General features: G+C 38.0%; 2 protein-coding genes across 3 annotated transcripts in view; both read right to left on the reverse strand.

The window, feature by feature from the left end:
• Positions 1-867: 867 nt before the first annotated feature.
• Positions 868-11,254, reverse strand: LOC126368189 (prolyl 4-hydroxylase subunit alpha-2-like). The gene is made up of 12 exons (XM_050012082.1): positions 11,226-11,254; positions 9,947-10,104; positions 9,441-9,579; positions 7,451-7,480; positions 7,194-7,372; positions 6,187-6,317; positions 5,649-5,707; positions 5,027-5,180; positions 3,823-4,041; positions 2,800-2,844; positions 1,865-2,030; positions 868-1,276 (listed from the first exon to the last, which is right to left on the reverse strand). Exons 1-12 carry the CDS (start codon positions 11,231-11,233, stop codon positions 1,137-1,139), a joined length of 1,428 nt encoding a protein of 475 aa, XP_049868039.1. The 5' UTR covers positions 11,234-11,254; the 3' UTR covers positions 868-1,136.
• Positions 11,255-16,147: 4,893 nt separating this feature from the next.
• Positions 16,148-25,678, reverse strand: part of LOC126368153 (protein bark beetle) — a 55,842-nt gene continuing 46,311 nt past the window's right edge. The window contains exons 6-14 of one of the 2 annotated variants that reach the window (XM_050012032.1): positions 25,378-25,597; positions 25,036-25,161; positions 24,294-24,323; positions 23,255-23,516; positions 22,570-22,771; positions 21,355-21,487; positions 20,511-20,631; positions 19,513-20,143; positions 16,148-18,963 (exon numbers count right to left, since the gene is read on the reverse strand). In XM_050012032.1, the coding sequence (XP_049867989.1) occupies positions 18,683-18,963; positions 19,513-20,143; positions 20,511-20,631; positions 21,355-21,487; positions 22,570-22,771; positions 23,255-23,516; positions 24,294-24,323; positions 25,036-25,161; positions 25,378-25,597 (2,006 nt within the window). In that variant the 3' untranslated portion in view covers positions 16,148-18,682. The remainder of the gene's footprint in view (positions 18,964-19,512; positions 20,144-20,510; positions 20,632-21,354; positions 21,488-22,569; positions 22,772-23,254; positions 23,517-24,293; positions 24,324-25,035; positions 25,162-25,377; positions 25,598-25,678) is intronic. The other variant, XM_050012033.1, reaches the window with a different exon arrangement.

Consider the following 25,678-nt stretch of genomic DNA (forward strand, 5'->3'; position numbering starts at 1 on the left):
TCAAATGTCAAATATGATAGTGCGACAGGGTTCTAAAGTGGGTACATGATATTACTCATGACTCTACGTACTTAATTGTTACTTGCTGAACTTTGATTACTTTTAACTTGTGATTAACTTAGCGATACTTACATGATCTTATTTTCTGTTAAAAATATTTTATGTAAGTAATATTAATAATATGTTCTTCATTTCACACCCCACAGGGTCCATATTTCAACATACAAAGTTTAATATATGTTTCAGAAATAAAAACGAACTTAAAATTTAAAATTCAGATAAAATAAAAAATTAAATCCAATGTCAAAATTACCAAAATTAAAATTACAATCAAAATTTGAAAATTATAAGTACTTACAAATGAATAATCAACTCTTTTATTTTCACTTACATAAGTGAGATCAACAGATAACACTATTGAAAATGATGACTATTTTAGTTTTATCCTTTTATGAGTAGGTACTGATGCTGATTCCTGTACACGGCTAATTTTATTTTAAGTTATATCTGTCCTTTTCTTATCCATCGAAAAGAAAAGGGACGGATGATTGACTACTGTTAACTGTGTGTGTTGTGTTGGTATCTTAAGCTAGGGTGACATCGTGTATTAAAAGAAAACAGACAAATAATGTTTTATTTATTAAGCAATCCTTTACATATAATATGATATACATACCTAATTTAATACACATAGGTATTTTTAATTATATTTTTATGACAAAATATGTCTTTCTGTCAAATTAATCAACCTATTTAACTTGTAAGTATTTAACATTTTCTTGCAGCTCACAAAGGAAGTCTGCTTTTGGTTGTGGTTAAGTACCTTTACTAATCTGTATTGTTGTACTTATTACGTGTTATGTTAATGTGTGTAGGAATTTGACAATAAAATGACGCAAGATTCCCAAGTTTTTGTTGGAGTACGGTCACGAGCATTAATATGTATACACTTTGGTACCATGTCACATTAACTATTTGACAAATTGAATTGTAAGTTTCACTAAATGTCAATTATGTTAGTGCGACAGAGTCCTAAAGTGGGTACATTATATTGCTCATGACTGTACCCGGTTTTGCCATAACCAGAAGCTTGTCTTCGTGAGTTGCAAGAAGTTTACAAGTTAAAAAAAAAAAACTCAAGTGATATTAGCCACTGAACAACCCCGGTATTCTGCGGAGCTGGGATCGTAGACGTTGGGGTCCCTGACGGCGATACACTTCAGTGGACATGGCTTTACCAGCTCCTGCCCTTGTCCTTCTATCCATTTCGTCACCACTAATGTGAAAGGATACAAAAATGAATCTTAATAAGAAGATTGACAAGGATCATTTTTTTAAAGTTTTCGTGTTTGATCAACAATACTAACTAGAAATTACTCAACAAAAACACCGCAAAAGTATATCTCCTCATATTCGATTTTACTTTCTAGTAGTAACTAGATGTCCTAAATATTAACTAATCTGTGCCTGTGATGCCCAGTTCAAATTCAGAAAAACTTTTTCACACAGCAGATTTTCGATATACATGGTGCTAGTGACAGCGTAACGAATACTGACGGGGGTTATTCAGACCATGCTTCTGAGTTGATATCAAACGGAATTTCCTGTCAGAAAATTCATGAAAGTTTTAGTGTTTAATTATTTTCAGTTCCATACTTTTGCAACGGAAAATTCCACTTGTTATCGACTCAGAATCATGGTCTGAATCATCCCTCAAAGTTGTCGTCACATTGTCACTAACACCCTGTATAGGTAATGTAAAGCTTACGAGCTAACGATAAAATACATTATAATTAAGCCACGTATTAGTATTGTTGATCGAAGGATCCATACTCTACTCTCGGTAATTTTATCCTCTGCTCACCCCACTTCGAGCCCCTTAGCACGGGACACGCGGCGTGTTCAGTCCTGAAGTCACGCTCGCCTGAGACATGAAGGTTATCCCAGTATAGAGCCGCGCCTTTCTCAGGGAATACTGTTAGGTTCAGTTTTGTGAACACCGTCGCGCCCCCCAGCTCCACATCGGACATCTGAAATATATTATAGTTTAGTGTCCATCGGTACAGCCATGAGCAATATAATGTACCCACTTTAGGACTCTGTCGCACTAACATATTTGACGTTTAGTGAGACTTACAGTTCAATTTGTCAAAAAAGTTAATGTGACATGGTACCAAAGTGTATACATATTGCTGCGTGGTGCTGGTGACCGTACCCGGTGCAAAACTGTGATACGGATTCAATAACGACACTATTTAATGTTTAATATTACAAATAGCACTTAATTAATACTCGTGTATTAATTAAGTTGGCACCGCGTGAGGATGTAGGCGCGAGAGCGATACGACCTGTGACCGCGACAGGGTCAGGAGTCAGGAAGCCGAATGTAATATGTCCGCCGACCGGAAGTATTTCCGTTCGGTGCGTCGTTTCGCTCCGCTATGTTGTTGGCTTGCACAGCGGCAGCCAATCACCGTACGCGCAGAATGTGTGCAAGCCGCCAACCGCAGGAAAATATAAACGCGTTCAATATAATTTACTTATAGCTAATTGTGTGACGCCACAATAGGTAAGTACTTCGATGGATTAATGTACAAAAATTATGTTGCTCCCTATATTGCTTCTCTTTATTTTGATCAGAATAATAATGGGTCATTTGTACCCAAAAACAAAGATGAAAGATGCATATGTCTGTTATCCATAAAATTAAAAGGTTAAACGAAGAACAAACAGTACAGCGCCATCTGTATTGATTTTGAGGAACGTACCCTAGAAAGTCGCTCATTAACACCCACTTACATAAACAAGCACCGTTGCTAGGCGATTGAGACCTACTTCCGCTTTCTGAAACAATTAGTTTTTTACGTCACAAGTATCTTAACTAGGTATCTACATAATAGTATCTCGAACCATTATCATCACTAATTTAAGAGCCACGCTCTTGTCGGTGTCGCATTCTCCATGCTACTTCTTAAGTATGCAGGACGGAAGGCGCAAGTCACAGGGACTGTAACCTGGAACCTGACAGAAGGCAGCAGTAACTGTCAGTACTATTAGTATAATAAAGTCGTGAATCTGTGTCACGACTTTATTATTTTTAATTTGGAACTGGCATATTATTTAATTTGTTTTCTTCTTTTTCGAACGGGAACATTTTCCCGCCTTTTTTAAAAGGCGGTGACGGGATTTTTGTTCGGTTGCGTGAATCTGCTATGAAGAGTTGGAGAGTTAACATTGTTTATGAAAATATAACATTATTCAAGAGAATTGCTGAATTGTTTGATTACGACGAGCACCTCCCCACTTGAGAGCAATAGTATTATCACACTAGGTACCTACGTAAGCGCCTTTTTGAAAAATCACTTTCGAATGTGATAACAAATAGTGTCAAGTGTCTTTTTTGTACCAATTTTATTCCTTTTTTTAATATTTGCACGCATGCATGCGAGCCGAACACATCACAACACTGTTATGTACTTAAATTATTTTACCTACCACCTTTTGTATTCTTATGTGTTCTCAAAAATAGAATGAAATGGAGAGTTTGTTGAAGAAAATCACTTTAGAATGTGATATATCAAAAAGGCGCTTACCTAAGTGTTTTTCAATTTTTTCACGTTTGTACAGTAATGAGCAATATAATGTACCCACTTTAGGACTCTGTCGCACTAACATATTTGACATTTAGTGAGACTTACAGTTCAATTTGTCGAACAAGTTAATGTGACATGGTACCAAAGTGTATAAGTACATATTAATGCTCGTGACCGTATGTGAATTTCCTGCATGGGCGTGGCTTTATGTCAGTGGTGTATTACTAACGACAAAGGCATCAACATGAGACGCGAAGAGACCGCAGAGGCCATAGTTGGCTGGTTGAAGTGTCCCGTAAACATAGTCGTGTCCAGTGAAGAGAGACACGCGTCGGCTGAACCGTGTCACGATGGCCGACTGGTTGGAAGCCAGGAACATGATCTCTGTAATACGATCACGGTTTTTCTGCCAGCCACCACTCCGCGTTCCGGTTTTTGCAACCCATAACTGGAAAAAACCAGTTAGTTTATAAACTAAAGCAAAAAACAACCTGAAGGTATAAGGTATACGTCCCACTGCTGGGCACAGATCTCCCCTCTATCAATCGGAAGGGGTACCTATGGATCACTCTTCTCCACACAGTTCCAAAATATTTACGTTGTTATTTCATTTATAACATAAGCTCACAACTCCAACGATTGGGGTCAGAGGTATATCTATTGCAAGGTGAACTAAGTAGCGACACCTCACCGAGCTCATTTAGGCATATTTAGTTCTTTTTATCATCAATTAATGGGTATTTTTGAAAGTGGTTTTTATCTATTGTATTACACCTTACCTACTTTTAGGCATAGAATAAGAAATAATACTACGTATAGAACGGCAATTCTCCGCTCCCCAGCAGCGTTTGGGATAGGTTTACACCCCCCCAAGAATACAGTTTGGAGTTAATTCGTATGGTGTTACACGTCACACACACAGATACGCCTGTACGATAATGTCAATGTGTGATGTCTGTGTAAAACGAGGTTGTTTGTATGAAGTGAATAATGCGAGGAGCAGGCATCGAGACAAACTTTTGCGGGTTTACCGATGTCTGTATTCCAGTGTTTGTAACATTGTTTTTATAAGAAAATAAATAAATAAATAAGTGTCCGGGATGTGCTTTAGGTACGTAATTTCACATTAAGTAAATGCTAATTGCGCTTAGAACACCTTTTTGATGATGAGACCAGTATTATACGTAGCAAAAACATGACATGAGAGAGAGAGAGCCACGTTGAAAACTTCATCGTATTAAAGTTGGATATTGGCGAACTACCAATAATAAAAACGGTTCTCGTGCAAACAGAAATATAATATATTTTTCAAGAATAACAAAAGCACCAAAGTCATTATCAAACGCAAAGACAATAAAATAATAAAAAAACTATATGAAAGAGGTAAAATTCTATACAAAGATGTGCTATCTTGCACATTGGATTTTTAATACCTTGGGTTTAGCCAAGCGCTGAATGTGACGTATCTCCTCATCGGTGATGACGTCACGGTAGAGTTTGATCATAGGGTCGTGGTATAGTTGCTCCTCCTTGACTGGTGCCAATCGTAGAAAGGGATGTGGGCCGTGCACATAGCGACATTTCAAGCTAAAATGCAGAAGAGGTGATGTTTCAAAGTTATCTCTCTAGCTGAGATTTTTTTTTGACGTGACTTATTTCAGATTGCCGCAGATAGAATTAACTACTTGGCCAGGCAAATGGGAAGCGCTGAAGGTAAAAAATTAAGATAACAGGCCTGAGGGTGCCCAGGTGGGCGCGATCCTCGGCTCAGAGCGTCTTCCGAGAGAATTATGTCTTCGGCATGGTTGATATTGGGGCCCTGGAGTGTTTGCGAGCTGATTAGCCGTCTCTATGGCAAGAATACAGATGTGAGCAGATATATATTATAATATATATATATATCCTTCCAGCCGTATTCGGCCATGGCGACAAGTCTCCAATCTAGGAACGCCTAAGATGCGCTCTAAGCAGATAGAATTAGTAAGTATACTAATAAGTATGATTACATAAAGAAGAGCGGTCACGTATGTTACTGACTATGAGAAAGTAGTTTACCTTGCGTTTGAAGAACTGCCAGTACATAGCCTCCAGTCTTCATCATTCTTTTTGACGGCCTGTTAACAAGAAACATCACTCCTGTACATTTTCAATTTAATTTTATACTTACAGCATTTCTTCATATTTATTTAGATGTCTATAACAACTTTTCATAATAAGTAACAGGTAATAAACCTACGAACAGCGCAGCAAAGTGTACTTAAGTATATTTGTTCCTTTATTTGGTATTAAGTGTCGTCTATTTACAACTTATTTCTAGCAACGTAACTCTAGCTGTGGAGATTTTTAGTTAGCACATAGTTATGCAAACAATATCACGCAATAATAATGATCCTATTTATATGTACATCTTCCTAATATAAAATAATAATTAATAAACCTTATATTAGATATCAAATAAACTATTTTAAAATAAAATATAATAATTTAATAAAACAGCAATAAAAATAATTTAATTTTATTGGGTATTCTTTAAACTTAACTTGAATTTTTAAGAGATTTATATTTAGAAAATAGTACTGAGATCAGCACTCACCTTTATCGGATTTTTATTTTTATTTCCTGCAGCTAAGTGTGACATGAACGCGGTAGCATTAGTGTTACCAGGATCATTTGGATCTAAGGATATTCGCCTCTTCAGCCAGTTGATTGTTTCTTTATAATTTTCTAGAATGTGAAGAATAAGTAGCTACTTACCCTTTTAAGATTGAACATACATATACATACATACATACACTCACGCCCGTAATCCCTAATGGGGTGGGCAGAGCCACAAGTAATCAAAGACAACTTGCAGCCACTATTGATACGATGTCGTAAGCTGGATATGATAAACGTTATGGTGATAAGGGATCAGCCTATCGCCTATTACTCCATCATGTTAGAGGACACAATCCCTCTGTCGGTTTTTACGACATGCCTGGGAAGACAAGCAGCTGAACGTTATCTGTTTTTTATTAAAATTGAACCTTCTAGTAAACAAACACCCGACATTGTTTCTTATGATTTTTGTTTTTATTGCACTCACCCGCGCTTAGTTTCAACTAGTACTTCAACTTCACAAAAGGAAAATTTATAAAAAAAAGGGAAAATGATATCAAAAAATCTTACTTTCTCGATTTAATTTTCATAATGGCTCTTATGTTTCCGCTTAAATCACAGCGTATTTTGCACGTAAAATGTTTTGAAATCCCTAAACTTTAGACAAGGCACTGTTTTGATAAAAATGTTCATATTTTTAAATAATTACCCGCCATGTTTGTTTACTAGAAGGTTAAACCTTAAAAGATTATGCTTTAAGTACAAAATGTATTTGTCACAGTTAACACCCGTTTTTAGGAAACACGTTTTTCCTAGTAAATGCTAGTTGTTTAAAGGGCCTTTACTAACACTACACATTCTTAAAAATATACTTAAATAGGTGGAGTAGGTTCATATAGATATATTTTGCTGATAATAGCAGCCAGACCAAATTCTAGTTTTACGCAATATCTAGTAAAAACTAGTTTCAACTAAGGAAATGCGTTTTCACTAATTTCTTACCCAACATGTAGTTAGTCTTGATTATCCAGTCGACAATGTTCATTAAAGTGAAGGGACATGAGTCGCATATTCTGTACTTATCGTAAACTGCCTTCATCCATGAAAGGAGTCTCTCGTAGTCATTATTCTGAAGAGCTGCCTGACCCATCTCGTAACAATCATTTGCTGTCATTGGAGAACTAAACAGAATATCATTAGACGTTTTAAGTACTTATACAAAAGGCAAAGAACATTAAAGTAATAGGTTAGGTACTTACACGCGTTCAATGTATTTCTTGTGGTATTTGCTGTAAGACATAATAAAAACAGTTAAAGTATCCTGAGAGATTAGCTAAGTTGTAAACGATTACGAAAAACAACAGGGACAGTGATACAAAAATATGGATTTGACACATAGAGCAACACGGATTTCCGCGGTCCGGTTGGTTTTTTAATTAACACTTTCAAGGACAGAACGTCTAATGACGTTCCGACTCCAAGGTGTCATGGTATCTATTATGAACCATCAATGTCACATGGTCTCTGCCCGTGAAAGGGTTAAAATAGTCTTGCGTTTGACCACAATCTCATCTGATGGTAAGTGACGATTTGGTGGAGGGAGGGTGGATCTCGCTTACTTCCCTAGCAAATGCCTATTCACTCTAGCCTTGAAGACTCCCAGATTATAACGAGTCGGAAAAACAGACGACGGCAGACAGTTCCGTTCCGATCGACACAATAAGACACTATCTCATATAATTTTATCTCTATTATTGTCGCTTAGCGTGGTCGACGACTTCCCTCAATCAGCGCTTATCGTTATCGACCCACTAAGGTCGATTAATTCTTTCAAATATTTTTCCTCTCAGACGACGCCCTGAGCCGAGGTTCGCGCTCAACTGGGCACCCTCAGGCCTGTTGTCTTAAATGTTACCGGGTGAGAGCCTTCAGCGCTCCCCATTTGTCCGGCCAAGTAGTTAATGCCATCTGCGGCAAATCTACAATAAGTCACGTCAAAAAAATATATATTGTCGCTTAATTTTGGCTTCATGAGAGGTTTATCGAATAAAGAAAATGCCTAAGTATTTAGGTACTTACCAACAGATCAAATTAAGGATGTTTTAAAGAAAGGCAAATACGTCTAAACTTGTTAAAGGTCAATTTAACATTTTGGAATCTATATCATTTCGCAAGGTGTTATGGCTGAGGAGAAGAAATAACAAGAAACAGTTACGAACCAACCACCATGAATGAAGATTTAAACGACGATGAAAGATGGGATTATGGTGCATCAGGATCGTAGCTAGTGGAATTCCATGGTGTCAGTCTACTACACTAGAAAATAGTCGTAGTCGTTAGATGAGCCATGTGAGGGGTCTTTGGCGGCTCAATAGTACCTAACCCTGACACCAGGGTTGCTGAGGTCGGTGGGAGGAGCAAGTCAAATATCTCGGCGTAGTCTTAGATAGACGTCTTACTTTCAAGGCCCATATCAAACGTGTGCGCGATCGCGCCGCGTTTGTAATGGGCCGTCTTCACTGTCTCCTTAACAAGCGAAGTAAATTGTCCCTTAGGAATAAGGTGAAAATCTACACGACTTGCATCCGTCCGATCATGACCTATGCAGGGGTAGTTTTCGCTCATGCGAGTCCCTCTCAAATTCACCGTCTACAGGTAATACAAAATCGTTTCATGCGGAAAGCCACGGGAGCTCCGTGGTTCCTTCGCAATGAAAATCTGCACATTGACCTAGGTCTGCCAACCATTGCCCAATGGCTCAAATTAGCTTCCAAACGTTTTTTCGATTCTGCTCCGCACCTCCCAAATCCCCTGGTAGTTGCGGCTTCCGAGTACATTCCGCTTAGGGACGGTACTGAAAAGTATCGCCATCCGAAGGACGTAATATACGATCCCGACGACCCGATCACTCTAGCCATAGAGGCAGCCAATCAGCTCGCGACACCAAACACTTCAGGTCCCCGATACCGACCCCGCCGGCGTGGTCGACGATTTCCCTCATTCAGCGCTTATCGCTATCGACCCACTAGGGTCGATTAATTCTTTCAAATATTTTTCCTCTCAGACGACGCCCTGAGCCGAGGTTCGCGCCCAACTGGGCACCCTCAGGCCTGTTGTCTTAAACGTTGTACCGGGTGAGAGCCTTCAGCGCTCCCCATTTGTCCGGCCAAGTAGTTAATGCCATCTGCGGCAAATCTACAATAAGTCACGTCAAAAAAAAAAAAAAAACTAACTTATGTATGCATGTACTTGCAAGAACTGACGAGCTGTCCGTTCGCCAGGAGAGTGACATTCAAACTGTAGACTGTCTCGAGGGTGGTTAGACCTTCCACTGCACCCTTCATGTCAGCCACGGAAGGATATGAGATGAACCTTTCTCTTCTGTACGCTGTGAAGAATAACAAATAATACATAGATATCTCATACTAGATAGCATTTATTGCTTATAGTTGGTATGTTTCCTGCATGGGTGCACCAGTGGTGATAGGTTTAAAAGTCCCAGTGTTAACGGCCTCCGTGGTCCAGTAGTTGAACATTGGGCTCACAATCCGGAGGTCGGCGATGGAACCTTTCGTAAAACTAACCATGACGAAACATGTAGTCGATGAAGATGTCTTTCGATGATTCGAATTTCAAAAACACACACCACGGAAATATGTACAGGCACTCAATAATCCCAAGACAATAGTTGAGGCAACATATTTGGAAAATATAAAAAAATAAATTAGGTACAGACAATTATAATTTCAACAAACCTGAAGTATTGTTCAATACTTTTTCCACAGGAGCAAAATCAGCAAAGAGGCGTCTGATAAGAGTGAAGGCATTGATGGGGTTTCCCAGGTAGTGTTCAGGATCTAACAGAGCTCTCCTTTGCTCCCTTTTACAGCGTTTCAAGAACTTAAAAATGCGGCTGAAATTTTTAAACAATAACATCTTTCAAAGACGATCTCGAAGGGAAACCTAAACGACGATGAAAGATGTGAAAGTGGTACACTAGGATCGTGCAAATTCTAATTCAAAAATATCTTTATTCAGTAGGTAACATAGTTACACTTTGAACCGTCAATTTTTACATAACGAACGTCTCATCCGCCTAAAACTACTGCAGCTTCTCACAACCTGTATAGCCGGGGAAAAGAAGCTGCAAGAAAAACCTCGGCACAGGGCCTTAGACGTTCTTTAAAAAAAATAAACATAAAATATTTTTATACAATTATTATTGAGTAATTTAGCTGCCTAATATCAGTTCTCAGACAGTTAATCCCACACTACTGGCTACGATCCTAATGCACCACTTTCACATCTTTCATCGTCGTTTAAATCTTCATTAATGGTACCTAGTTGATTTATAACTCTTGACTTGGCCTTTCTTTGAAACATCCTTAAAGGGTGTTCGCCACCAAACTTGGCACATTTTGATATTCACCCTAAACATGTGTCTGAAGGATTATTACGGAACAGTGGAAGAGGGGAGTGGAGGTTCTGCTCAGTAGCGGGAAACAATAGTCTAGAAACAACATAATTGAAGAATTATTTATTAAATAAAAATACATAAACAAGTACATTCCATCCAACTACAATTGTAACAACACACATATTATTAAAAACAAAACATAAAAAAGAAATAAAAAGCTATAAATAAAAAATGTCCTCCAGCTCACCACATCGAGGCAAAGTCCCCAGAATGCTGGCCACGTTGCCTCTCTGCACCGCCAAACAGACCCTTTGGGCAAAATAACTGCCCGCTCTAGGGTCGGAAGTTGCCTCGATGAGGCGAGCTGAAATCGTCCACAACACAACAACATAATTAATTTAACTGAAGTACGTTTTCACTTTCAGTTGGCTCGACCATCGTAGACGGCGATACGACTTTACCTTTCACGTTGATATCCAATAATTAATTAATTAATTATCATTCATTTTTGGTTTTGTTCCTGTACATGTTGTGAGTTTATGTTTTTGTGCAATGAAGAATTATTGATTGATTAATTGATAAATGCCTTATAAAAATACTGTAGGTATCTTACTCACCTTTCCATTACGTCTTTCTTCACAGCAGTTGCGTTTCTGAGATACATTTCTATACTCTCTATTATGTGACCTTGCGTATTTATCAGACTTTCCATTCTCACCACAGATTGGTAAACATCATCCGATCGTGTTGTCGGCAATACAGATAATATAATTACTAAATGTATCATTCTAATATATTTTTCAACTCTTATACCACCACCTAAATATAGCTGGCAAGGAGTGGGTGTATAAAGGGTGTTAGTGACATCGTAACGTCAGACCATGTTTCTGAGTTGATATCAAGCGGAATTTTCCGTCGCAAAAGTACGGAACTGAAAATTATAAAAAAACGCAAACATTTTCATCAATTTTGCGACGGAAAATTCCACTTGATATCACCTCAAAATCATGATCTGAAACACCCCCCAGTTTTTGTTGCGATGTCATTAACACTCTTTATCTATTATACACCTCTGCCTACCCGTTCGGGGATACTATGCGTGATGCTATGTATGTTTATATTAAAGTAGGTAGGTAGTTAAAATTTTAAAAGTTATTTGTACTTACCTTGTTATTTAATGACCATACTAAGATCCCCTATACTATGTAATATCGCACTATTTACTTACTTACTTACTTAAATTAATATTTTTTTAAGCTAATTAATAAAAGAATCCTTTACTTCTTTTTATTTTCTCTCTTCTAACTTTAATTGAGATATCATATTAACTAGTTTAGGGTTATCAGTGCAAACCTGTAATTAGTTTTCAATGTTCAATCCTCTACTTTCTGTATTTTATAACTTTCTTTATTCAATTTCTTTTTATTGTTGGTTTTCCTTAAATAAATAAAATAAAATAAAAAAGGACCGTTCACGTACGTTACAATTTATCTTATGATTCTGAAGATGTTTGAGACGGATTGTTATGACTTGTGACTACAGCTGTTTCTGTGAAATATCTCACGTATGAACGACAGAGCAGACAAACCATAAACAAAGCTAATAAAGGTAATAAACAGTGTCGATTTCTAGGTCTTTTTATATGTTTATAACCGCTAACGTACAACCTCTCCGAATTATATGAACGCCTTGTGGCAAGAAAGATGTGTACGTGAGAGGCTTCTTAATTTACGCGAGTCATATGTTAGCGAGTATCAAATAAGAAACGTACATAATTATTTAACGTAATTATCATAGATAAACTTGTTGAAGGCAAGGTGTTATAGCTGAAGAGAAGAAATGACTAGAAACTGTACCTATACAGGGTGTTAGTGACGTCGTAACAAAAACTTTGATGGATGATTGAAACCATGATTCTGAGATGATATGAAGAGGAATTTTCCGTCGCAAAAGTATGGAACAGAAAATAATAAAAAGAAAAACAAAAATTTTCATGAATTTTCTGACTGAAAATTCCACTTGATATCAACTCAGAATCATGGTCTGAATCATCCCCCTCAGTATTCGTTACGATGTCACTAACACCCATACCTACTTGTATGGGTACAGTATGTACTTGTGCGGGGTGTAAGTGACATCATAACAAATACGGAGGGGGATGAAACAGCTGATTATTCTGAGTTAATATCAAGTGGAATTTTTCATCGCAAAAGTATAGAATTGAAAATAAGTAATTTAAAAAAACTAAAAAAGAATCATGAATTTTGCGACGGAAAATTCCACTTGATATGAACTCAGAATCATGGTCTGAATCATCCCCCTTAGTATTCGTTACGATGTCACTATCACCCTGTATACATTACAAGTTATTTAATAACTAGAGGAACACATTTTAATATCAGACATTTTTAACATTTAGGTAATCATTAATCTTATCTTCTATTCGTGTGGGTTGTGTGGTGGACCAACCTCAACAACCATGGTGTCAGGATTATTATTGAGCCGCCATAGGCCCCTAACATGGCGCAAACGACTGCATAATTACGACAGTGAGAAATGAAAAGTGCCTTCCGAAGCACGGGTCATCTTACTTTCGGACAAAGGTAATGTCCAAACCAAGCTTCTGATCACAAAGTGATTTTTGTGAAATGTCTCCACCGGTATTCGAATCCGGAACCTCCGGATCCTGAGGCCCACGCTCTACCACCAGACCACTGAGGTCGTTTTTAAGTATTTGTTACCTACAATAGTCAAAGAGGCGGCCAATTAGCTCGCGCAATAGGTATTTCAGGCTTCAGGACTCCGACCCCGCCGGCGTGGTCGACGATTCATTCAGCGCTTATCGCTCTCGGCTCACTAGAGGTCGATATATATATATTTCTAATACAATCCGACTGGGCACCCTCATGCCATTATATGTATATTGTGCCGGGTGAGAGCGCTCCCCATTTTTCCGGCCATGTAGTTAATACCGTGTATGCGGCAAAACTACACTTGTATGGGCCGCTAGCCACATACACACTTTACTGCTTGTTGATTGTAGAGATGAATGATAACTCACTGATACTAAAATAGTTCCTTTTATTCGTAAGTACACAGTAATATAATTGATACGTAATTAATGCTATATGATAGAGTGATATGAGTACACGCGGAATGCTTGCTAAATGCGGACTGACGTGTAATGACCTAATTATTACAAAACGTGACAAAAGTGCTGAAAGTGCAATGTGCGGCTGTAGACCGTACAACACTGATATTAAAACACGTCAAAAACACACTACAGAGTTGGCCCAGAGTTACATTTATTTTTCTTGTTTTTATTTTATTTTTATTAATTTTTAATATTATCACCAGGAGTGACATGTGAACGTCAAGACTACAATAAGGGACTTTTCAGGCTCCGTTCTCCAAAAACAATATAGATGGCGTTGTACAGATTTATGTTTATTACCTATTTTCGCACTGCTTGGGTACATAATTATTTTTTTCTACTCCTCTACTTTAATCTGGCATTTAAATAACCAAAAAGTCTAATATAAGTACATACATAATTAAACTCTTTGAAAAAGTGTACGCTCTATGGCCTATAAAAGTATTGTTTACAAAGTGTAACTGTACTATAATGTCGCCAAAAAAGCATTGTTGTTGTTTTTTTTTTTTTTTTGACCTGGAAACTGGCACCTGTACTTTGTTTGGTGCCATAGATATACTATAAAAAAAGTATACATTTGCCGCCATTTTCCCGCGCGTTGGAAAATAATTTTTATAAATAAAATTTTTCTTTGTATAATTTTTGTTTCATTTAAAATTACGTCGTCGTAGAAAAAGTATTGTATGCAACGTTGTATAAATAGGTCAAAAAATGCTCGTGGCGTCTCTTATTGCGATGTTCGCTAAGGCTCACATCGCAACTCACGCCACTCGCATTTTTTGACCCTTCTTATACAACTGTTGCATAAAATACTATTTTCTACTCCTCTACTTTAATCTGGCATTTAAATAACCAAAAAGTCTAATATAAGTACATACATAATTAAACTCCTTGAAAAAGTGTACGCTCTATGGCCTATAAAAGCATTGTTTACAAAGTGTAACTGAACTATAATGACGCCAAAAAAGCATTGTTGTTGTTTTTTTTTTTTTGACCTGGAAACTGGCACCTTTACTTTGTTTGGTGCCATAGATATACTATAAAAAAAAAGTATACATTTGCCGCCATTTTCCCGCGCGTTGGAAAATAAATTGGACAAAATACCGATCTACATATCAACACTGCAGTAAAACCTACCAATGTACCCAATATTACCATATCACACAATACCATTCAAAATTTACATCTTCATTTTTATAAATAAAATTTTTCTTTGTATAATTTTTGTTTCATTTAAAATTACGTCGTCGTAGAAAAAGTATTGTATGCAACGTTGTATAACTAGGTCAAAAAATGCTCGTGGCGTCTCTTATTGCGATGTTCGCCAAGGCTCACATCGCAACTCACGCCACTCGCATTTTTTGACCCTTCTTATACAACTGTTGCATAAAATACTATAACGTTATGACAGATGAGTTACGTATAGAATTATGTTGCTGCCTATATTTTTTCTCTTTATTTTGATCAGAATAAAAATGGTTGGAATGTGTTGTGCCTGGGTGTAATAACAAGGGTCATCATTTATACCGAAAAACAAAGATAAAAGTTGCTTATATCTGTTAAGGGAAATCTGTACATCATTATTAGAAGGAAATAAAAGACGCAAAATAAAAATATTATAAAGTTTTATTTTATTTTTCATTTACGAATCACCTATTCACATATAAAGTATATTTAATTTTTGTCATATCATTCCTGTTATAATATACCTAATTTAACTTTTGTACAATTTACACATTAAAGCATATTATTAAGGACGACAATTATACTTACACTTTTACAATAATGAACCATAGTTATATGTAACTAAATACTATAATACTTAAACAACACAAAGTTAGTTCTACAAGAACCAGATATAAAATAAAATATTATTTAAAAAGCGAACACAAAAAATATAATAAAAAAGACACATTACATAAATGAAAATGCTTGTAAAAATATTGATGTTGAAAAATTACAATACTTAAACATTTAATTTACCTACTTAAAATAATTTTACTACCTACCTATGTTTGTTTATGGAAAGACTGATTCGTTAAATCTATTTTTTTTTTATCATTTGTTTAGTTTTGATTTGAAATAATTATCACTCGCACATATAGGACGGACTATAACAAAACAAACGTATTTATAATTCTACTTTATAGCATTTAAATTAGAAACTGTGTTGTGATTTTACCGTACCTAAACGTAACATAAAATTCTATACAAATTGTGAACATTTGATTACAAAATAGTATTTTATATACATAAAGCTCTCTATAGGCGCGGTAATAAAATATATAGAAAGTGATATGCATCATTGTAATGTGCAAAAATACTTTTTTTTTAGGCACTTGTCGGAAACTAGGTAGTTTCCGACAAGTGCCTTTTAGGTAAAAGGAAGTATTTTGACCACACAATAAGAATGATGAGTCGCGCAATAAGGAAAATTATGTACGTACATAACGTCTTTATGAAAAAATACATTCTGATATGATTGTTTTCAATAAAATATCGATTTCTTTCAATTAATTTCAATCCTTATAAAAATGTTTAACAAATGTTTACCTGGATTGCAACAAGCTTGTCTATTGTAAGGTTTTGTTATGAGCCCAGTCTCCGAATGCAGAATTCAGAATTTGAATATTAACAAGCTAAAAATACGCGTCTAATACTTATATCATTTATTTTCATGAACAGTAAACGGTAATCAAAGAAATGTGTTAACGATGCTTAAAAAGGAAAATAATAATCACCAAAATTTTGCGGAGACTGTAGCCTTAAGAAAAATCACATCCATGTGTGCTTACATGATTTTCACCATAAGGCGACTGTAGGACGACTCTCCCTTCTTATTGCTCTATGGTTCCGACCTCAAACTGGATGACAGCGGCAACGGCGCGGCGGCGGCGGCGGTGCGGGGAGCGGCGCGTTCAAATACTAAGATTTATATTGAAGTGTTCTCGATGGCAGCGGCGACGGGAGCGGGGTACGAGCGGTGTCTCTGCGTTTGAAACTCGACTTTTTGTTTCCTTTGTTCATTATAGGGATTCAGAACTTCTTTTGCCCATAATAAATCGTACGAAACAAAAGAACTCCAATCGAAAATGCGTTGCCGCCGTTTCGACATCGCGTTTATTTGAGACACAACTATACCGCCGCAACACCGCGCGATCTGGCCGCTGACATCGAGAACGGCGGCCGCCGCGCTGCTCCCCGCGCCGCTATCGCCGCCGCACCGCTGCCGCTGTCATCCAGTTTGAGCCTTCAGCGAGAGTTTCCCGTTCATCCGATGGGTCGATAGGACAATCGGCCCAGTGGGATTTATCTATTTTCCCTTTTAAACAACGGGTGTTAGACAGCATCACCGGATCGGTCGAACGGGAAACACTCCCTTGAGCTAGTTTCCATTGATATAGTTATATTTGTTGCAGAGAGCATATATATCTAAAAACGATTTCTCTGAAGGCATCAAGTATAAGGCATCACGTTTTCAATATCACTTAAAATGACGACGAACGAACGGATAGAGTAAAATTACCTATCTATTTATTTCAAATGAGATCGTGCTTTTGTGGTAATCTGTATCGATAAAACTTAAACAAGAAACGGACATGTTTAGAAGTGACTTTGAAGCTTAAGTGAGGGGGGTTAAAATGCCACATATAAGCAATTCATCTAAAAAAAGCAATATTACAATTTGATATTTCAGCATGTAAGTACGTAATGTCAAATAAGTAGCAATATTCCTTTGTGGGATGAATTGCTTCAATTTGGCGTGTTCAGCCCACAAGGGGTTGTAAATGTTGTTAATAGAGAGGATCACATGACGTAAAGACACTGTAGAAAAAGAAAAAAACAATATGTCATCAATGAAGCTTCGGGATTATTCAGAACATAAGGCTCAACGATCCTTTGGAGATTATAAGGCGTCTTCAGTCCTCTATTCAGCATGACACATGGTCACCACGCGTACCACGGCTACCCGCTCAACCAGCCACGGTTGCGTTAGCGCACACAAAATGGCGGCGGTACCATCTGTCACATACGCTTGTGGGTAGTTCTCCGAACACCGGAAGTCAATAGTATAGGATAAATAAGGAATTATATTTTTGCGTTCACGGTAATGATATTGACCACTACTTTAATCACTGACTCCTAAAAATAGTTTGAAAATAGAAATAGGTATTTTACATTCGACAAACGGAACGCACAGAATGATACATTCAACCCTACTAGAGTATTAAATGCAAGAAATGGATACAGTTGTTACCAAAGATGTTCAGTCTTTTCTTTGCTATTCTATCCTTACGACTCAACCAACCAACCACTCCGACAACTCATAACTTCACGAGGAACTAATTTTATGTTTTTGGATTCCTGACTACTAAAAAAAAGAAAGAAAGTATATTGAGTTTATGATTTGTTTTTTAACATTTATTATATTAGGACGCGCGGTACTACATTATGTCAACTTGATCGCTTCGCAAACCAGCGCGATTTGTTTTCAATTATTACCTAATATTGCATTTTTTCTTACCTACACCAAAATTCCTAGGATTCTGTTTTTCATAAACGAAGCGTTAATATTAATCGTTTGTCATAATAACGTAATGGTGTCGATTCGGGAAACCACCAACTTAATTTAAGTTAATTTGACAGGAACTAGCTGCATCTCATTCTTGCACGTATTGTAAGTGAAAGACGGCACTGTCAAACTAATAAGTTAAGTTTGTGTGCGCCCGAATATGCACCATTGTCATTCAAAGATTTAAAAAAAAAATGTCGTGTAATGAATTGACTATTTTTCTTTTACGTTTAAAGAGACTGAAAAACACAGAGCTTACCCTTAATTTTTCTTCATAAGCTTTCTTCTTCCCTAAAACAGTGTAACCACAGAACATCTGTCCCAAAAACTATTAAAACTCATTACATTTACATGGCAGTTTCTAACGGCTGACTGTGTGATCGGTTAGCCTCACTCAGAGGCGGTATGGGACTCGATTCGCTGTCTTCGAAGTCAAAGTTCGTTTCTAAAAGCGCTTCAGATTTCGATCTCCCATGAAACTCTGGAGTCGGCGAGTCGTCGAAAGACCGGGATAGATCTTGTGGACTGGAGTCGTAACTAGGAATGTGTTCGGAAGGAGAATCATAGTTCGAGTAGATCGGCGGATGAGGCGGCGAAGGCAAGTTGTCTTCGTAGTACTGCTGTTGATCTGTGAAGGAAGGTTACATAACATAAACTCATGACTATATCCTAATAGGGTATTGGGGTGGATTAAGCTCAGTGAGGTGTGGATACTTAATTCATCTTGTACCTCTGAAGCAAAGTTTCTCTTTAAAATTCCGGCTGTTTGAACGTTTAAGATTGAACTAAAGTGTTCATGAGCCTTCGTAATTTTCAGATGAAGTTTTTGAGTTGGATGAGTTACAAAAGATTACAATGCAGTTGTAAAATGTGAGGTATTTTGAGTTTTTCTGCGATCTGAAGGCACGGCACGGAGATATTTGTAGCATCATCAAATAAACCTTACAATGCACATAAAAGAAGAATCAGAGGTGTCCGGGCTAATTTTAGTTTGACTGACATCCGTTTATACTAATGCCGTCCTTCACTTACAATAAGTGCAAGAAAGGAATAGAGCTAGTTTTAGTCCTACCAAATTGTTTAAAATTCGAATCGGCACTAATTCTCTACAATGGTTTCAAAAATCATAAAATCTTAAGCTTATATACGAACAAATGATAACGAAAAAGAAACTAACCAGCAATGTTCCTCCTCTGCCCAAACGTCGTCGTCGGCACGGCCCCTGGTTGCGGCTGCTCCGGCATTTTCGACCTTAACTCCATCAGGAACGACAGTTTCGGCTGCCCGCCAAAACTTGGCTCGCCATAGCCATATATCTTGCCTTCTCTTTCTAACTCCCTCTTCAGCGCTGTAGTGTCGTCTTTGTCTAATCCTCTTAAGGGTAAAGTGTCTGAGTTGTAGTACTGGTCGCTTGTGGGAGATAGAGTGTCGTCGTCTTGGGGGGATTGTAGGCCTCCTGGATGGTGAATTATTGGGAGTTCTTCGGTCGTGACTGTGTTCATTGATGGAGCTCCACTGGCTGGGCCAGAATTGTCTCTATAACCCTCATTCCTATATGCTAAGCTGAAGGGCTTGTTATTATTCTGGGGTACGGAGTATTCTGGGGTAACAGGCTTCTTCATAAAGGTACTGTGTTTGAGCGGCATCACGTTAGCATTAGGGTTGTGGGCTTCGTAAATGTCGAAGCTCTGATTGTCCTCCATTGAAGAGTTGAACTGACTCTTCTCCATAGATTCCATGGACGTCGTCGATGCCAACATCTTCTTGTAATCGGAACCTTTGGTCAGAGTTTCGGTTGATCGCGTACTCTGAAATATATTGGGATTAGTTAAAAACTGAACAGTTCATGACAACAGTTCGGTAGCCTAGAGTTGCAAAAGCTAAGTCATCATCACTAATTTAAGAGCCACGCTCTTGTCGGTGTAGCAGTCTCCATGCTACTTGCTTGCTTGCTCTGGGCGCCATCACACTTGCGTCAGACAGAGTACTGCGGAGCGAAAGGCAAGAAGCAAACCACTGCCCTAAACTCTATGGTACCGACCAATAAAATATTAAATAAATGAAAATTATGATGAGAAACAAATTCATGAGAAGAAAACGTCGTGTTCGAAAGTTCTTATAATATTCTATCACTAACAATTTACATCTATGAATATTGTTAGATATTCTATGTACCATTTGCGCCAGCTTTCTCCTGTATGCTGTATCCGGAAAGCCTCCGTTTATGCTGCCAATGGACCGGACTGAATGCAAGGACTGTCTGATCGAGTTCCTTCGTTCCAGTCGCTGGAGATGTCTGCAAATATTGATTACATCCTTAATACAATATAGAAACTTGGGAGACATTTCTTTAAAACATTTTACAGCTAAACTAAACCCCTGGATAGATTTTTGAAATCCAGGTTGGAAGGATGCAACAGGCTAGTTTGTAATTGAGTTTGTAATTAGTCAAATCAGTTACTTTTACTAAATGCCAAAACACGAAATTACAAAGGAATTTGTATGATAAAGCACACTGTGACGTCATAAAAACGTGATAAAATGTCGGACTTATTATTAAGCTTTGTTTATTACAATTTCTAAATAAGAAGTTTTAAATTTATACATTGTTTTAAGTTCACGCGGTTATTATAATAATTAAAGCACATAATAACGGGTTCTTACCCGGGGTAAGAACCCGTTATTATGTGCTTTAATTAGTTTTAAATTTGTCTTTATTTAGTATTCATTAGAACTTCATAATTTATCTTTGACCTAAGATACTACCCAACTATTCTGTACTTTCAAGAGACGATGAGTATTAATAGAGATATCCAAAGTCTGACGGACGCAGTTGAATCCGCGAGCGGAAAGCTAATACTATATAGACTGAATAAGTCCACTTCCTGTCTTCCCTTCAACGTTGCTATGCCCACCAGGGTCCATGTTTTAGTTCTTATGCCTATGTAACACCCCATTGTACTACATGGAATGCAATAAACAATTGAGTATTGAGTATGGATACCCTGGATTATCATACCTGTGCTTAGACTTGGAGTACCAGCAGATGAGGGCAGCGCCAACAAGCAGCACGGCCGCAGCCAGGATGCCTATGAACGCCACCGCAAGGATGTCTCCACGCCACGATAGCGGGTCAATCGTGATCTTGGGATCTGAAGACACAGTGGAAAGGTCATTTGACGATTGTAATGGAAGAGTGGCGCTTTTACAAAATGTGTTTGAGATGCAGTCAATACTATAAAATGCGTAATAGACCTTTTTTGAAGAACGCGTGACTAAAGCCCCAAACTGGATGACAGCGGCAGCGGCGCGGCGGCGGCGGCGGTGCGGGGAGCAGCGCGTTCAAATGCTAAGATTTACATTGAAGTGTTCTCGATGGCAGCGGCGCGGCGAGCGGGGTACGAGCGGTGCGCTCTAGTCGAGCGGTGTCTCTGCGTTTGAAACTCGCCTTTTTGTTTCCTTTGTTCATTATAGGGATTCAGATATTCTTTTGCCCATAATAAATCGTACGAAACAAAAGAACTACAGTCGAAAATGCGTTGTCGCCGTTTCGACATCGCGTTCATTTGAGACACAACTCTATACTGCCGCAACACCGCGCGATCTGCCCGCTGGCATCGAGAACGGAACAGCGGCCGCCGCGCCGCTCCCCGCGCCGCTATCGCCGCCGCGCCGCTGCCGCTGTCATCCAGTTTGAGCCCTTACACAGTTTTGTCACGAGTTCGAATACGGGCTCTAAAACGACTTAATGTGCCCTGCGAAGCAAGAATCAACTTACTTTCGGACAATCAGGTCAGTCAGCCCGTAATGTCCTAACCAAACTAGAAATAACAAAGTGATTTTTGTGATATGTCCTCATCGGGATTCGAACCCAAGTGATAATGACAATAGAATACAGGGTGTTAGTAACATCGTAACGAATACTGAGGGGGATGATTCAGACTATGATTCTGAGTTGATATCAAGTGGATTCATGAAAATTTTAGTGTTTTTTAAATTACTTTCCGTTACATACTAAAATTCCACTTGATAGCAACTCAGAATCATGGCCTGAATCATCCCTCAAAGTTTTCGTTACGATGTCACTATCGTCGATGATGTATCGATCGATGTCGCATACGGCACCCTGAATAGATTCGTGAGGGTGCCGTATATTTATGCATGTATAAATTTATATCTATGAATATTGCTATAAGCTATGAAATATCTATAAGCGCTAAGAGTAATTCGTTACCAATTTCACAAATAAACGGATTCTTCTGGTTGCAGTCGGTGATCTCGACCGTAGAGAAGGCGAAGGAAGTACATTGGGTGACGTAATCAATATGGTTGACCCAGACTCTGTCTCCGTATTGGAACCACTCGTTCTGGCGCTGGATGAACTGGTACAGAGCTGCGTAGTTGCCGGAGACGTAGGGCATGGAGGCGTTGTCAGACTGTAGAGGTAATAGAGAGTTTCAAATGGCAGTCATGTTTGTAGAGTCTTTGAAGCAGCTTTGGATATAAAATGTTTTGGAGCAAACTGCAACCTTTTCAATTCACAAGATGCTCTATTCTTTTTACTGTTTCTATAAGACTCTTCAAACGTGGCACCTCTTATTGTAAGCTACAACCCTTAAAAGCTGAATGTGGTGAAGTTTGTTCCTAACCCCTTTTGGTTCATAAGGAAAAGTCTGGTTGAGAATCAGAAGAGTTAATAATAAGGTCGAATTTTCAGGTACTCATATCCATATCTAAGATCACGTCTATTTCCCATTGGGGTAGACAGAGGCCACGTAGTTCCGCTTACTACGATCCTGACACACCACTTTCGCTTTATCCAATTTTATCAAAGATTTCATGCACTCCTGACCGTTCTTTCATTTTATTCATTCAGTGGCTCATTTCCAGAAAACAGTAATCAGTTAAAAAGTACTCACCAGACAGAACGTCCGAGCCTCTTCATAAGTCATCGGGGCTCCAACATACATATAGCAGGTACCCGCAACGTGGTCCCATCCAGGGGGACACTTCCCCCCTCCAAGCACGGTCAAGTTGTTCATATAATACGGCCGATAGTCCACTTCCAACAACAGAGGGTTATCAGACTGATCCCGAATGCGACCAGCGACTGCCAGACTCTCGTTGTAACTCCAATAGTTGTGTTTCGCATCGATTTTTGTACGCCATAGTTCCAAAGAGCTGGAAATTTGGGGGAGATTCGATTAGGGGTTTCGAAATTTGAAAATAAACAGTTGCAAATGGTAATAGGTTTGATAATGCTTCTAATTGAGAGTGGTTGAAGAGATAAAGCATAAGATGGTATAAAATGCAACATCATCAGAACAGACAGACGCTTAGATAGTTTAATAAAAGTGTATGATATCATGGTCAACATGGTACCGAGAGTTTAGGGCTTTTAATAAAGTGATCCCACATGGGGGTGCTTATGGGCCTACTGAAACGGAGTTAGGTAATTAAATGCCTGCTTAGGTGTTGATAAGTGGTTATATTGCTAATAATGAAATAGTGCGACAGTTTCGTGAATATGAATGGTATTTATTATTCAATGATTTTCTGAAAGCGAATGATGATAGTAGCGTGAAATTTTTAGATCTTTAAATAGCAAATGGTCTTAGTATGCTTAAACAAGTAATTAAAAATAATGGAAACTAGAATCAATATGTGATGTGCAATATAGAATCAACTAAGAATCATTTAAGTAACTAATAAGTAAGGTTATTTACTACAACAAAAGAAACACTGTTACAGAAGATATTAACATGAAAGTGACTACAAAGAACCTTTATCTAACCACTAAACAAAAAAGAACAATCTACCGAACCACCACCACACAAATATCTGCAACCAATGATCATACAGGTACTACCAACACTACAAATGATGATACTAATACTGCCAACACTACAAATGATAACAACGGTGCTATAGAACATGATATCGACGATAAAGACTCACCTCACGAAATTTGGATTATAGTCAACAAAGCTATGTCCGGGAACAGTCATGCAACAAAAACATGCAAATCAGATAATTTTGAAAAGACATTCTTCTTATCAATCAGTCCCTTCATATTGACATGCATATATAGTTTAAAGCTACAGGATTCGCCAATTTCACGAAGGTCAATTACCTTGTATCTGAAGCTGAATTTCTCTTTTTTGACATCATTGAAGGCGTATACGTAAGTAAAAGTAGGTACATAAGTTATACTTATTGGCAAAAGACAACAGCAACGTAAAAACATTTTAAAACTCCCGTAAAACATACCTATTTAACGTAAAACTGATTCTTACAAATCTATAAACAGAAGTCCCATAAGTATAAATGCTGTAGGTATATATTTAATCTAATCTACCCTACAAGATCCCATTACTCCCACTATTAAAATATATTAGAGGGGTTAAAATGGCCACATCGAAGCAATTCATCTGAGAAAGCAATATTGAAATTTGACATTTGCGCATATAAAAGGAAATGCGCAATGCAAACAAATGTCAAATAGCAATATAGCTTTATATTAGATGAAATTGCTTCGATGTGGCCACTTTAACCCCCAAGGTATATTATTTATTACTTATCCACTCACGAAATGTTTCACCCAGAACAGCTGTTTGTTAGAAAATTACTGAATGGAATCATTTAAATCGTACATTCTAACATGTATTGGATGTTGCTCTAACAAAACTCTAGTACTCACATAGATCGATTGACAGTGATCATTTCGTAATCATTGTCCGGATTGAAGAAGATATTGTCCACATAGTGCTGTCCAGCCGTCCCTGCTACGACAGTAGCTCGTCCTTCCCGATCTAAGGCGTAATTTCTGGAACATACAAACATGATTTTTTTATCGGGCTAATGTGATTACATTTAGACATAGCGTCCTCTCGAGGAAGCCTCTTAAAAGTCCTTTTGCATTATGACAATTATGTTCTTCTAGTTAATGAGTTATGAGATCAATGGCCTCACCAATCCTGATTTAAAAAAAAAATTATCGTTAATTTTGACATTTCTAATGAAAATAACGATCAGAACTTACTTGTAGAAACCGTTATGCGAAGTCGTCTGATAGATGGGTAGCCTGACTTTATCAAACCCGGAGACTTCCAGGATCCTCATGCCGGTGTTATCATGAACATAGTTGTATGTGAAGTTGGAGACGACCTGGTTTAACACTATGACGTCCTTGTACTGAGCGCGGTGGCGCGTGAAGTAGTTGCGGTAGATCGTCACTTCTTGGTACGGTGAGGATTGACGGCCTGGAATGATGGTGGAGCTGTGAGCTTTGTCTAAAATTGAGTCGATGTCTTAGGTAGAGATGACAATGTTGGTGATAAAAC

The sequence above is a fragment of the Pectinophora gossypiella genome, chromosome 7 (genome assembly GCF_024362695.1).
Source record: "Pectinophora gossypiella chromosome 7, ilPecGoss1.1, whole genome shotgun sequence".
Taxonomy (NCBI): domain Eukaryota; kingdom Metazoa; phylum Arthropoda; class Insecta; order Lepidoptera; family Gelechiidae; genus Pectinophora; species Pectinophora gossypiella.